The 15785-nt window shown below is 33.2% G+C and overlaps 2 protein-coding genes across 2 annotated transcripts; one reads left to right on the forward strand and one right to left on the reverse strand.

The window, feature by feature from the left end:
- Positions 1-1185: 1185 nt before the first annotated feature.
- On the forward strand, positions 1186-9731 carry LOC133181074 (ras-related and estrogen-regulated growth inhibitor-like). The gene is made up of 4 exons (XM_061315649.1): positions 1186-1792; positions 5240-5296; positions 6008-6081; positions 8907-9731. The coding sequence occupies exons 1-4, from the start codon at positions 1699-1701 to the stop codon at positions 9330-9332; spliced, it is 651 nt and encodes a 216-aa protein (XP_061171633.1). The 5' UTR covers positions 1186-1698; the 3' UTR covers positions 9333-9731.
- A 36-nt stretch (positions 9732-9767) lies between these two features.
- Positions 9768-12859, reverse strand: LOC133183702 (uncharacterized). The gene is made up of 5 exons (XM_061318629.1): positions 12489-12859; positions 11863-11944; positions 11188-11337; positions 10867-10961; positions 9768-9991 (listed from the first exon to the last, which is right to left on the reverse strand). The coding sequence occupies exons 1-5, from the start codon at positions 12762-12764 to the stop codon at positions 9926-9928; spliced, it is 669 nt and encodes a 222-aa protein (XP_061174613.1). The 5' UTR covers positions 12765-12859; the 3' UTR covers positions 9768-9925.
- Between the last annotated feature and the right edge of the window lie 2926 nt (positions 12860-15785).

The following is a 15785-nucleotide window of genomic DNA, read 5'->3' on the forward strand; positions in this document are numbered from 1 at the left end:
TTTCAAAGGGATTGCTTAAGCTGAAGTACATATTTCAAAAAAATAAAACCACTATTTTTTTTCTTGATTGCCTTTTAAGGCGTGTAGAAACTCCTTTATTTATTTATTTTCCCCCCGATTAAAACATTCATGATTACACGTAGAAGAAACAAAGCACAACAAACGTACACCACTTCCACAAAAGTTACGCAGAAAATTATAATTGACCACTTGAATGTGTATATCCTTCTCTTCGACCATACGTTGTTTTTCCTCAATCATGGAATTTCAAATTTCTGACCTCATATTGCTATGAACACATCCATCACTTGTAGCGGCAATCAGAAAAATAGCCTTGAATCCTTCTCTAAATCAAAATCGAAAATTCATTTTTATTAAATTTTTAAATTTAAACTAATTATATCTTTTTAAATCTCTTTCGTTACTCTTGAAAATTTTAGGAGTCTGAAATAGATTTTTACTTATTCTTTCTTTACGTCCTCCGTGCGTTGATAATGAAATATAAAATAAACATACAATTATATTAATTAAAAAGACACATATACAAGTGCACACAAAAATAATATTAAAAAAACCCACATTAGCCTAAAAAGTGTGTTGGAGAAAATGTTAAAAAAGGAAAACTGAAAGAATATCTGTATGGTATGTATGAATAGTTAGGAAAGCGATAAATGGACAAGAGCCCCCGTGGTATTGCGCCACTGCGCTTCAAACAAGATTAAAACTATGTAATCATATGTAAAATATTCATTACCTATGCTTTGGCACTTAGCATCTTATGAAAAATATAATGTGTATTTAAACAGCATGACTTTAAGTTAAGCGTTATCTAAATGATATTAAGTTTTATAAAATTGTGAGGAATTAAAATATAGATACAAAAGACTCCTACTATTCCAAGACGTAAATATATCAACAGAAGAGCTTTTAACCCATAAACATTTTCTTAATGTTAAACTCCTTGTGTGACTGTAGATGGTTTATATGATATTCTGCGAGGTCACCGTGTGCATCAATTACCATTTGAAAAGTCTAATAGACATGTTTAAGGACATCGATATGCTTTTGATAAAGACATACTCTAAAGTGCTGATTCTTCACTTTAAATGATATATATCTGAAAGTTGAAAAGAGGTTTAAATCACATGATGTGTAGCGCGCATGTTTCACCGCGGTGGTAACACTCAACTCGGCTATTTTCTGCATGGTAGCTGAAGACAAGGACAGTGCATTTTGTCTGTGGACTGAAAAGTACGTCTCAAAACAATAGACTAGTCTAAGTTTAGACCACTTGAAACGGTCAGGAATTTTTCATCTCGTGAATTTAAAGAATCTTGGTACATACTCGGATTATAGTTTGTATCATTGAAAGGGACGGTTCAAAAATCGGATTAAATTGTTTTTCCGGCGATTCTTTGAACAATGCTAAATTTTTTTGTCTATGTTATGTGTCAAAAACGATTTTGTCGAAGCTTGATCCCAGAGGATGGTTATGAAAGGTTTTAAGAATTAACTGTGGCATCCAAAGGTTTATGTATCGGACAGTAACTCGGATCAACAAAAATGCAGCACGCAAAGCCCAGCTGACGATCTGTCAACAACTAAACGGCGTGTTTTAATTTAAACATTTTTTACTCTTATCAGTACCAAACTTGGACAAATCCTTTGTAATTTGGTTTGAAAAAGCGACCATTTTCCATGCCGATGTCTGCTATGACGTCAAACGGAAAGACGAAGCCGACTCCAGAAATCAAACTTGCCGTCCTTGGACGAGCCGGTGTCGGCAAGTCGGGTAAGTCTGTTCTATTGATTGATTGATTAACAAACTTTGATAATAATATTTACTTCTCAGAAATATTTGGTTCAAGGAGCAGATGTAAAAGTACACACGAACCAATTAAAGTGAACAAGTGACGTCATAAATACTTGATGGCATGTTTAGAACTTCTTATCTTCAATTGATTATTTTCACAAGTACATGTGCTACTTCCGAACGACGAAATATTGCTACCTGTAAATATATATGTGCGCTGTAACAATGTGCATATTTAATGTTAGATATCCGCATTACTTACATAAGTATATCGACCTTGCGAGCAAATACCCTTTACTTACAAAAGAGTGCTTCCAATTCAAGTAAAATTGTTGGACTCCGGCTTTCAAAAATCGAAGTGGTTTTCTAAAAAGATATATCAATTTCCCTTCCATGGGCTTTATTCTCAAATTCAAGTTCAATTTTAGATTAATAAAAACGGCAGGCTTTTTTACGCTATTAACTGCTCAAGAGGTTTAAAAGGTTATTTTATTATGAAAAGAAATCATTTTTTCAATATTTTATGCAAATAAGGTTATTAGACACGTACGTCAACATTTTGAATACACCTTACATTTTTTATTAAATGTTTATGGTGTTGAGTTTGGCTGGGTGATTAAATATTATTAAATTTTCCACTTACCCTTTGAAAATATATATGTGAAGTTTCTTTGAACTTTACAAATTTATATTTTGAGATACAAAGAACATAAAAACAGCACATTTGTAGAAAATAAACTTTTACAGGCCCATATTATCCAAAAGTGTTAGAAAGAATAATACTACATTTTGAATTAAACCTGGCATCATAACAATATCACATTTTTTGAATGCTATGTGTTTTTACAGAAAGTAGAAGGACCTGCAAGTTTTTGAAATGTGCCTCTCATGAGATTTCGTGTGAAATTTTTAACATGAAAATTTTTTTAAAAAAAGGGATTCCCTAAAATTGGCGTGAATTTCAAGGGAAAAGAACACATAGGTGAAAATCTCTTCAAGTTTTTCCCGTGAAATTCAGGTTTATTTTATGTGAATTTCTTTCCACGTGAAATGAACGTTTGGCACATTGGCAGTAATTTTTCAAGCACTTGAGCGAACATCTGAGTACTTTTGCAACCTTGTCACGGAGGGATGCAATCTTAGCACACATGCAAAAGATGCCATGTGGCTAAACTAGGATTAATGGATCAATGTCTTTAATGCAAAAAAGCCGAAAGGCGTAAGGATTTACACCGCAAACAGAATAATCAGTTTCAATTAATGCTATATCTACTTATCTTTACTGCACGCCCTCTCGCGCGTACAATGTGAGTACGTGCAATCAAGTACAGGATGGGTGCGGGATTTCAGGTGAAAGGTCCAGCAGCTAATTCGTTCTGAGATTTTCTGGCCACTTCAAAACATCTGAAGCGAAGTCGCTCATATGTTCAAATTGATCCAATGAACTTATCACTCTGAACAGTCTGGTTAATTTTACTCAATGAACGATCTCGGACTTGTCTCAAGTTTTCTTCGAAACAAGATTGGGGAATAAGCTTAATCATTACTAGGGCATACACTCGCCTTTGAAATATCTGCAACGAGCTATATCACTATACATTCAAGTGGTTAATTTTATCACTTAAATTTCTTGTAAACCAATTTTCTCTATTTTGCCTGCGCATCGCTTTTAGGAGTTCAGAATCGGGAATAATATTAGCATTTTATAAAAACAATTCTGCTTTTTTCTCTACTTGTCGATGCTCAATCAACACAAAATCGAAGAGTTAAAAATACATTTTTGAACTAGTCCAAACCGTCAAAATAATATTGCCAATGAACTGTCTGATAGGAAACATCCTCTCATTATGATTAGGGTAAGAAATTCCTAGTAACTTTCTGGGAGGTTTTACGAGGGAAAGTTATTAGATGGACACATGGCGGGAAAATGATGGCTGTTACATAGAATAGACATGACTTAAATGTTTATCCAGAAATAATTTACCCTGCATCAGTTTCTGTAACGAGGATTTATATCTGTCAACTGATGGCTCATTAGAGAAACAGCTCCAAACATATGTACATTTATAAATTTAAAACAGAGATAAACCAATTCTTGTTTGTTCAAAACGTTTTCATGAATCAGAATTGTGATCGTTTCAAAGAACGACGTAAAACGCATTCCTCAAAAGTTTTTCAATAGAAACCACTTAACTGAAAATCAGCATACTAAAGGAAAAAGATTCTTACATACAGAGCAATTAAAATTGACCGATTTCTTGAATCAACTACAGAAAACCTGAAAAAAAAAACGGTCGGCAAGCATTGACTGTGGAATAATAAATAATGTAATTAATTGTTTGCAGCAGAAAATCTCTTCAAAACAATTCCGTAATTGACGCAGATGAAATTGTGATTTCATTGCGATTGTTACCTTAGTTTCATCATGTCTACTGTGCTTTTTTGCATTCTGAGTTGAAATCAAACGGGCTGTGTGCCATATTATGCATGTGCACACTATGCATCACCGCAAGGTGCGTCAAATTGGTGTCAAGAAGTACACGCGGTTATGAATATTGGCTATATAACTTTCTTTATGTGGCGTTTGTGATATCAATAAATGAGACATTAAAATTATACGGACTTTATTACATCGGAATGATTTTTATGTTGGAGTGGGGTGGGGTTCAAGCGAGGCATTAATGATAATTAAATTTTATGTCCTTAGAAAAAAATCAAATTGGTATTCTTAAAATAGATGTCTATAAAAATAATAGTTGTCGACGCCGTAGAACTGATTTTATAAATGATAAATTGGACAGTCTATGTATAGGTCGAGATACAAGTTAGTGGATGCTAATGATGGCTGTTGGTGATAAAAGGAGGATTATTAATAAAGATACATAGCTCGTACAACATTAATAAGTGCTAATAGGTCATAAAACAGGAAATGTCCATTAAATAAAAGACAGAGAAACAAGAAATAACAGAACATGAAAGTCTGAGTCTATCCATTGAAGCACCCCTCGATCTTTTTCTGTCTCATTAGCGAGAACCCCCCTCCCCCCCCCCCCCCCCGTTAATAGCTTATTATAAAAAGAATATAACAGTATTGCTGGATTAGGTTCTCTAACATTTCACTACAGGTCACATTCCAATGCAAGTTTTGTGTATGCGAATATCTTGACCATTTGCTCGTATATAAAAACCAGATGCATTTTCTCACTTTTAGCTTATATCTAACAAAGCAAATTTTTCATGTATTAGTTGGGAAAATCTTGACCCTTTCTCCACACAAGATAAAGTGTTTTATGTGTTTTCGCCAGCATCCTAAATGTACAAATCCTTGGGCGGCGATTAATTATTGTTTTTTATTACGTTGATTCATGTGAAATTGTTTTATTTTGTAATTTATCATTTGTAATTTATATGTATTATTTATTTTAGCCTTGGTGGTAAGGTTTTTAACCCGGAGGTTCATATGGGAGTACGACCCCACGTTAGGTGAGTATGTCGCCTCATCGCTGTCCAGGGGGTTCTTGACCCCCTATCAAAATGAATCTTTAAAAAAAAATAAAACAAAAGGAAAATCATACTTTGTAAATAAGTTTGACAATGGACGAATCAAACTGAATTATTTTTAACATTAAGGCAAATAATAGGCCTATTAGACATATATTGAGATTTTTTTTTTAATTTTTTTTTTTTTTATAATTTTTATTATTTTTTTTAAAATTTTTTATTTTATTTTTTTTTCGTATCTGCATTATTCAGGAACCAGGATGTATTTATTTACCTTAAAGAAATATGGCTTAGACATAAAATCTGAAAATGTCTTGTAGATACCAGGTGTACGAGATGTTAAAATAAAACTTTGATAAATGAGAAATTAGCCTGCGCTAAGCGCAATTAATTCAACATAATAGGAGGCGGAAATGCACTAAGGCGTAACACATCTACGCGGAAGAACTTGAAACATAAAAAAAAATCTTTTTTTTTTTAAATTCCAAATTTATCACATGGTAAATTAAATTTAAATCAAAATAAAAGCCTCCGAAAATATCAATTAATTCAAATATATATACTATGTAGACTCAATCTAGATACATGTTTATCTTGACATCTCCAAAGATATCATATAATGTATTCGTGACAAATTAATATACAAAAACCATCCGAGCTCAGCTTTGAATGTATCTTTTATCAATTTTATAGAATGCACCTACAAGCATGTCGCCACTGTAGACGACGAACTCGTTAATATGGAGATTCTGGACACGGCAGGGCAGGTACGAGTATACGTAGTAAAGCTCCGAGCATGTTGTGTAATGACTTGTATATCTATTTAAAACGCCTCACAGCCCAGCGTGAGAAAGTCGACTGAAGGCCATTGTAGAAACTTGTTTTAGGCGCCTCTCTTTGAATTTTTTTTATATATATTAATATGTTAATTCAATAAGATGTTAAATCTCTAAATCGGAAGAAATTTTTTTAAAAGAGTCAAATTGCTTAACAGGGCTTAACATCCAGACTGCTTTGTGATGAAGGGTGTTCAGAGTCTAGGTCAATGTTGTTTTAAGACGTTATTGGGTGATAAATTTTTACTTGTTTTACATATTTTAATTTCCCATTAAATATCAGCCGGGCGTAAAGATTTTATGTTGTAGACCCCTTTTAACACTGACATTTACATAAATTTAAAAGGTCTTTTTTTCCTCACTTAACGAGGAGGTATAGGTATATATTTAAGTTTCGTATCCACGAACCTTTAGCGAGGGGGATAGAAATTACATAACAAATTTAATAAACATCATTTTAATCACAAAAAATGGAGATTTTAAAACTTATTTGTTTCACCTAACTTTACTGCTTTTTTGTTCAATATTTTCGCTTCCCTCCGACTTTCTTGCTCCGCATAAGGTCAACAATATAACGCCGCTAAAATAGAGCATAATGAAATAAACATAATTAGTCATTCCACAAAAACGTGACCAAATAACAATTTTCTATACCGCTTACAAATTTACCATTCAGCACCAATTGTTCAAAGCCATGACCAAGGTTAAAGTTCGGTAAAAAAAAAATTGCAAAAACTGGGTCAAACTCCAAGGTCAAGGTCCAAAGGTCAAATATGATGGTCTTGTCACAAGGAATACACATGTAAAATATGATAGCCATAGCTCCGACCAATCAAAAGTTATGGGCAATGTTAAAGTTTTTGCGAACAAACAGACATGCAGACAGAAAGACGGATAGGGCAAAAAACTATGTACCCCCGAATCTTCGATACGGGGGCATAATTACATCTTTTGCCGAGAATTTCAACTTTCATTGCTGAAATTATCTGTGATTAACGATTTACTTGCTTAATGATTTTCTCCCTAAATTTTAACATAATTATTATACAAGGTTCGTGCCAGAGTTCAAAAATCGATTTACTGTTATTTACTCAACATCAAATACGAAATAATAGGTCAAAGTCAGTTTATTCCCATATTAACTAGAGATACTGTGAACTTTGAGCTCACAAAATGATACCTCACTCTCAAATACGAGTATAAATACAATTTTTTTTTTTTTTTTTTTTTTTTTTTTTTTTTTTTTTTTTTTTTTATGGAAAATTCCAAATATGTCTCTGATCAAAACATACAATAAGCGATGCACAATGGCACTATGTAATAAAGATTATTAAATTTTATTCAGTGGTATAGGGGTTGCGGATAAGAGATTGATATCTCCAATATTATAGAAAGAATGGCAGTATCCATGTATTGCTATTGAAAACCCAAAAAAATTGTGTCCAATCAGAACGTAAAATAGGAGGTCACACTATATTGTAAAAAAGATTCTGTGAAAGTCTCATTCAGCTTTATTCAGTGGTATAGGAAGAGTTGCGGATAAGAGATGGGTACCCCTATGTGTTACGGAGGACTTTTACCCCCATCACTATATACCCTCCACTTTTCAAGCGGAGGGTGTAACGAGTCCTGCTAGAGTATTAACTTCTGTATTTTTGCCTTATGACCTCTGGTATACCAAAATTATTGTAAAAACTTAACAAACACCAGATTTATAGATAATTTTTTTAAGTGCAGTGATTTGTCCTTCAGAGAATTATGTTGTTCAATTGGCTATTTGAAGCAAATCTTTTTTCATGTTATATTCCCTGATTTGGTCTTTTTATCGAAGAATAACTGAAAAGTGTAATTTTAAAGGTCATCAGAGTCGCTGAGGTGACCTGACTCAGGTGACCTATCACTCTCCGTTTTCGTCCGTCGTCATGATACGTGCATCGATAAACATCAAAATTTTTGCAATCTTAAAAAAATCATCTTAACTCCTAAACAACAAGCAGTCAAACTATTGACATTTATAAAATAAGCGATGAGAGAATATCCAAAATTGAGAAATTCATAACTCTCGGGTTCGGGCTCCAAGGTGTGGTTAATTGAAGATGAATTTTGTATTAGTAAATCACTATTAGAAAATCTTGTTTCCTCTTGGAGGCAAATTGTTGCATCATGATAATGAACGAGGCATGTACCAAAAATGTGAAACTAATGATTCCTGGGTTCAGTTCCCATGATGGCATATAATGAAAATGCAATATACGTACATGTAGAAATTTTGTTCTTGACTGCTGGGCATCAAAATAAAAATTCCTGGCCAATGGATGCAGGGTTCAGGCCCCAGGGTGAGGCTTAGTTGTCAGATATTGTAACTACCTTTAACCAAAAGACTTCAAGCAGAAAATAGGTTTGCATTATAATGAGCAGTAAGCCCTCTACAAAAATAATCATAATAGCTCCTAATCACCAAATTGTAGAATTCATGTCGCTTGATTCCATAAGTTTAACTTAGTCTATGAAGAAAAACTCTTGATACCCAGGTGACTGTCAATGTCCCTTGACCTCTTGTTTAAAGTGAAAATTTTTATACTATATAACCAAATGCTTAGTTACCTCTTGGGTGTATTTACTCCATATTTTAGGTAATACGAGGTTGTAAATCAATTCAATAATTAACACACATGAGAAAAATTAACCAGGAGAGCTAAAGAAATATAATATATAACTGTATATTGAGACTAAGATATACATGTGTCGCATTTCAGGTAGAAGCTTTGCAGAGAGAGGGTCACATTCGATGGGCTGACGGATTTATTTTTGTTTATGCAATAAATGACCGGCAGAGTTTTGAAGAAGTAATGAAAATGAAGGATTACTTAGACGATATAAAGAAAACAAATGTTCAGTGTGTTTTAGTGGGAAATAAAGTTGACTTAATGCGTGAACGTGATGTAAGCACAGCAGAAGGGATGAAGCTTGCAACGGAAATGGCATGCGCATTCTTTGAGACTTCCGTTTGTGACGGAAGTGAAGAGATATATGAACTATTTTACGAATTAGCACGTGAAGTAAAAAGACGAAAACTTATAGAAAATAAACCTCGTCGACGAAGTTCGGCACAACAAGTGAAGCAAGTCTTTACAAAAATGTTTAATACAAACAAGCAGACAAACAGACAGAGTTCTATGTGATATTTATTACAATGTGCAAACCATATTCCAGTCTTAAAAAAAATCAATAAACCACAAGGTGTGTTTGTTATGAGTCACCCGGATTATTTACGAAAAAAAGACATATGTACTTTCCAATCATATATCGTAAGATTACTTACAACTATCTATTGCATTTGCACTTTACGTCATCTGCTATACCAGATGTTGCCAGGTGTCACGTGATGGTGCGTGTCGGGGTGTAATTGACGTTCATCTACGTGGACATCGATTTCACGCGTCACTAATGTACATGACGGTTACGAACTTTGCATTGTAAATCAATCTGTTTGTGATAACGACATAAAAGTACTCTAACTTGTCAATGAATGGTCTACTTGGTCAAGTTTTCATACAGCATAAAAATATTCTGTCTTGGAATTTTTTTTCTTTCTTTCTATTTAGCGGATTGAAATTTACGTGATATAATGATTTTATGTTTATTTTTTTTATATATACAAATAGATAAGGAGGAAGTGGCAAAACTGAAAACAGTTTTACCAAAAAAAATTATGAATGTCACGATATAAGAAAATTGATTAACAACACATGACAGCATCTAAAGAAGCTTTCCATCATCCCCAGGAAAAGGAACTATGAATCAATTCAGTGATAGTCGACGAGATGTATTTCTTCTTTATCTAAAATAAAAATTAACGCTTATGAAATTACAGGCATTGCCTATCATAAAATTCCTAGTCAATGAAGAACATTAATCTTTTTCCTCCTATTTTTTCAAAGCTATTCTTGTATTGGGATGAAATTTACATTCTTCTTCATCAGCTGTTTGACATAGATAATTGTTGTATGTATATGTTTTAGTGGCGTGGCAATGAACTTTGAAGAGTCACTTGACTTTTCGTAGTGTATCTAATCCAGGATGAGAGAAACACACACAAACATTCATTAACTTCCAAAAACAAAGCAAAGACGTTTGCTCAGTATTTAAGCATTGAATTCTTACTTTTGGATGTCGTCGTCCAACCTTCCCGACAAATTGAATACCGCGTATTATACGACCGACGACATCCAAAAAATAAGAATTAAATGCTTATACTCGTACTAGCATTCTCTAATTTTTTCTCTTCATAAATGTTAATTTCATTCGTCAATTCAAATATATAGCGCCTTTCAGAACTGGTATGGTTAGAAGACGGAAGACCAGTTTGTAGAAAGTTAAATATATATTAACGCAAATGAATATTGCGAGGGGGAAAATAACAAATAAATTACAACTAAATTTTTTAACGAACAATTGTAATATTTTTACAACAGTCTGATAGGGTAATTGTTTTTAATCAAATTGAGCCAAAATAATATGCATTTTGGTGTATTGAAAGTATAAGTAGTTCCTTTTGGTATATTCTATCACTACTTGACAAGGTTTTGTGTGTATTCACAGAGGTTTGAATGTTGTAGAATTCCAACGGATTTCAAGGAAGCAGATTACACTGAATGTATTTATAACTTTATAAAACGTATATGCTGATGACCTTATAGCACCCGCTGTTCCTACCTGACTATGGTGACAGAATACGGGGACCTTGAACACAGAAGGGTCGCTGATTCCTTTGGTTACGTTTTCATATACACTGACTTTTAGATCATACACTGTAATAAATGTGCAGAATGCAATTTCATTCGGAAAATATGTTCATTAGGCTACTCTTCACCTTTAAGCACATCATTAAAAAAAAAAAAAATTAACATGTATTTTTTTTTATTTTATTCTATTTATTTATTTATTTATTGCTTACTGACGAGTAAATAAATGTGCCTATTAAGCATTGACTTGTAATAATTGATTATTATTAATTAAAATGAATTAATAATTTACCTGGACCTTGGGTCAATAAACTCTCTGTTGCTGGGTAACAAAGTTGGCTGCTAACACTAAATCGTATAGTGGCGCCACTAGGGGATACAACTCTGTAGATGTCAACCGTGGGACCGGATATATTGTATGTCCCGAGATGGATAGCGTTGTCTATATGAATATTAGATACTTAAGATGTTAAAATGATAAATATGAATAAAAAAAGAAGGCATCATCATTTATTAATTTTGTTCAGTCTTTCAGAAAATAATATTTTCAAAAATCAGCCCGCTGTAGAAAATCTTGTACACAGAGGATTTTAAAACAATATTTTCTTACTTTTTGCTAATAAGATCCATGTTTATCTTATTAGCAATATTAGAATTCTCAACTTCAGTTTGGTTGTTTGAACCCTTTTAAGATGCTAGTTAATTTTTAGATTATTTTTCTTTTTCCTTCGAAAAAGAAGGGCAATATCCTCGAATCCAAAGAGGGATGCCCAGCCATTTTTCTTATAGTAAGAAGGGTCAATGGTATTTAAAAGTATCGGAAAACAAAGGATATCATGTACCATCGCATTTTATGATTTATATAAGTAGCGAAAGTCTGTTTCATGACCAGTAATACTCATCATATACAAGTAGTTGCATTGTCAAGTTCTCAAAATGTGAAGCTACTTTTAAAAATACCACCTGCCTGGAACACAGCCTGACCACATTTCTCCGCCGATAGAGTATGAAATACAGTAATTGTCATTCGTTATAATATATTCGATTCCCTAAAACAAGGAATAAAAATATTATAGTTACATGAAATATACATAAAAACAAACAAAAACAGCATAAGAAATCTCAAAACATTAACTAGACTGCCTTTAATGTAGGCTTTCGTTTGTAGGGCATTATCTCTTCAGATACTGGAGTGACTCTTGAAAGATCTACATGTTACAAAGATGTTTTGGCATTCTAATTATGCAGATTCCCAGACAGTTGACAAGAGAAACATCTTCAAGCTTTTATCTGATTATTCTTTAGCGGTGGTCTGAATACTTCGGATTTCGTGACTTCTATATTGTATACTACCGGTACATTCTATTGTTTTACAGTGCGTTATTTACATACTTCAACAAAGTGGCCTTGACCATTAATTTTGTGGGGTTAAACTGAAATTCAACATCCTAGCGTGACCTTTTACATATACCGGTATGCTGTTTGTACATATGATGTGATTGGATAAAATGAAAAAAAGTTTTAAATATAATTATCCAAAGATATCCATAAAATCGAAACATCTATTAAGGTAAACCATTGTAGAATACTAACTTCTTTGAACTCGTAAATCACATGTACTTTATTCTTGCTTTTCACCGTCATGTTGTAAACTTCCTGTTGAAGAGAAACTTTTCTGTCATCATAACTGTACGCAACGTGAGTAGTAACGTCGGCAAGTGACGCAACATCCACGTCATGATCGTATCGCCCAAGCTTCTGGATAGCAACTCCAGTCCATTGTTGCGGGCCGCAACATCCTCGGCGGGAAAGTACGTGATGCAAAACCGTTAGAACACAGATAATCAGAAATATAATTTGGCGAGTCATATTTCACAATACATGTGGGAGGATCTGTGTGTTATCAGGAGGGGTGTTGATACTGATTTTATCTGGATCGCTTCATTGCATCTACACTTGTTATCAGAAGCTAAAACAAACGAGAAAAGAGTATTTCAGACAGACAAAGATCAACTCAGTCGTTTATCGACATGTGTTATCGCTATATATTCTATGTTTATTTTTTCTTAGTTATTTCAGAGTATAAACACGAAGTATTATATTTTCATCCCCCGAATGCTTTGATTTGTGGAAAATATACTAGACAAATCTGAAAACAAACTTCAAAATTTAACTTTCGGAGTTATTTTGAAAATAAAACAAAATTTTCATCATGTGTTAGTATTTGAATAATATACAAACTTTTAACTTTTTATAAATGTCATGAATGAAAAAGGTGGAGATAACAAACAATGCTTAAACTTACAAATCCAGTAAAAATACGAATAGGGAACAGGGCAAAAAAGAAACACGGGTCCCTGAAAATACCAGACATGCCTAGGAGGAGGCTAGTTTAGCATCCCATTGACCAGTCACACCCGCCGTGAGTCCTCAGTATTGATCAGGTAAATCGTAGTCAAAATGGTATAAAATCGATGGCCTAGCAATTGGTGGGAAATATTTCTGTCAAAATACAACCCAACGATAAGTTGTATAATGATAGGGTCATCATAACGACCATAGAATATGCGAAATACAGACTTTAAACGAATTAGTTGAAAACCCTGTCACATCAACTGATTTGTCAGTAACCTGTGTCGATTTAAAATATTTATCGTATTCCGAAATAAAAAGCAAGATACTAAGTATTCAAAATCTAAATTTTGATTCACGTCTGTTCTTACTTAATAGTCTTGGAGTCTGAGAATTGACTTAGTTTTTAAAGGTTATGAATGTGTGTTATGATCCTTTTCATCCAAGCACACACATTTCTCGTGAGTTCGCACTTCTTTAAAAATATCCTAGGGTGTAAGTGTCAGGCAATATTCACATGGATATTTAAAGCTAAAATACATTGTCCATTTAAACATTCAAAATTCGTTTATTTCACTCGACGAAACAAACATTTACAAAATCAGGGGGATCTCCCCAATTTTGCTTTTTTGCTCCTCATGTGATGTAAAATGATTTGAACTAAGAACTTCTTTCTAAGGAAGTTTTCAGCTAAATCACATCTTATGTAAATACTGGTACTAGTATCTGAACTAGAAAGAATGCTTCGTGTATTGCGTAATAAGTGCGTAATAAGCGTGTACTTCAAATGACACGAGGAAGTTGGATCAAGTTGGGAAAGAAACATAAAAGTACACTCTAATTCACAGGTGTTGGTGGTTATAAATAAGCATTAGTACCGGTATTGTTTTTTATTCAACAAGTGCTATCGAGAGACTTTAATTATATGGGTCAAGTAAAAGGAATGTTTTCGTTCGATTTAATGAGACTTTATTATACAGGATACAGAAGGCAACGAAATCATACGGTAAATCAAAGAGAGATAATCACGGATTTACTTTGAGCTTTCAAAATGTTTCAGATTTGCTTTCCATGGGCACAACTATTCAGTGGAATTTGATATCTTGTTTGATACCAAACATGACATGCTATTGTAGTTGTCTTTTACTCTGTTAAATGCGAAATTGATACTGTAGATTCCTAATTGTACGCGAGGATTAAATTAACGCGTAATTACGCGAGAAGCACCACTCGCGAAATAAAATTACTCGCTTTTATTTTTTATGGTGCTTTAATGCATGTAAAATCTCTAGATAAATCACCCATTCGCGAATTATTGTTCTCGCGATTTGAGGCCTTTGGGCCTTTTCGCGATATTAAATACTCGCGTAAAATAAGGAATCTACATTTTAAAAAAAATGAACAGATTTAGTGTGAATTATTACCTTTAACAGGCTAGCTTGGAAACCTAGAGTGATGATACCTTGTGTTACAACATGACTTTTTCCCTGATATGAAAACATTCATTTTCAAGAACTTCAAAAGATATTTGATGAAGTTTACATGTTTTTTGGAGAAAAACTACATATTTTCAAAGTTCACGATTAATTCCTGCTACATTTCGCCTCTATTTCCAATCCTTGAATAAAAAAAATCGCCGACTCAGCTTAAATTCCCTTTTAAACAAGCAAATAATCTGAACATACTGATTTGTCTGAGAAATAGTTCGTCTTGTGCATGCATCAAGGAAGAATAGTTCAATATATGAAACTGCTCCTCTATATATCCTAATTTTTTCAATCCTCTTCACATCCCTGGCCCCTAAACCACAAACTGGTCACAGACTCTAAAATGAAAATTTAGATTTTTATTAGCTTGATTTTTCTTCAACAAACATGATTTAAATGTTGCTAGTTTATTTGATATTTCAAAATTACTGTACTTGTACTTAAGGACATTGGCAAGGTTCCTGGTTATAGTATAGAATTTTTCAAGAACTCTTGAGTAGGTTTAATTGTATTAAACAGGCTATATTCTGGATTGTTTAACCTACCAAGCCAACCTTCTTTTTTAGATTTTGTCAAATCAGTGTTTTTGCAATTCTCAATGCATTTCCTATGTAAAATGTTGATAAAAGGGAGCTACATAATTTTTCACCATAATATTTTTCAAAAACCCACTTATTTCATATAGTTCTTGTATTATATACATTATTGTATCTTCATTTCCTATGACTTCTAGATATTTTGGCTGAAAATGTATATATAGAAACAGGACAAGAACATACCGGCACCGATCTTTATTTTTGAGTTACTTCCCTTAACAGCTATAATTACATATCATTCATAATGGTCAAGAGAGTCAGACTGGTTGATTCATTCTATCATGTAATTGACTGAATTGATTGAAACACATTGTCATAAAAATATTGGCATGGATTTATTTCAAATTTTATTCGTAGTTACTAAATGCTGCTTTCTTCATACAACCTGAGAACTGATCTCAGTCGGTCTACCTTTCAGCGTATGTCACATCTTTGCCCTTCCCAGCATACTGAGC

Source organism: Saccostrea echinata, unplaced genomic scaffold (assembly GCF_033153115.1).
Source record: "Saccostrea echinata isolate AGI-Se365-2 ecotype Australia unplaced genomic scaffold, CSIRO_AGI_Sech_v1 ptg000001l, whole genome shotgun sequence".
NCBI lineage: Eukaryota > Metazoa > Mollusca > Bivalvia > Ostreida > Ostreidae > Saccostrea > Saccostrea echinata.

Excerpts from the sequence above, each read along its gene's own strand:
- LOC133181074 (XM_061315649.1), top strand. The coding sequence starts at position 1,699 with ATGCCGATGTCTGCTATGACGTCAAACGGAAAGACGAAGCCGACTCCA. Across the intron at positions 5,297-6,007 it reads GGAGTACGACCCCACGTTAG|AATGCACCTACAAGCATGTC; the intron begins GTGAGTATGTCG and ends TCAATTTTATAG. Across the intron at positions 6,082-8,906 it reads TTCTGGACACGGCAGGGCAG|GTAGAAGCTTTGCAGAGAGA; the intron begins GTACGAGTATAC and ends GTCGCATTTCAG.
- LOC133183702 (XM_061318629.1), bottom strand. The coding sequence starts at position 12,764 with ATGACTCGCCAAATTATATTTCTGATTATCTGTGTTCTAACGGTTTTG. Across the intron at positions 11,945-12,488 it reads TGATTTACGAGTTCAAAGAA|GGAATCGAATATATTATAAC; the intron begins GTTAGTATTCTA and ends TCCTTGTTTTAG. Across the intron at positions 11,338-11,862 it reads GTGGTCAGGCTGTGTTCCAG|ACAACGCTATCCATCTCGGG; the intron begins GCAGGTGGTATT and ends ATATTCATATAG.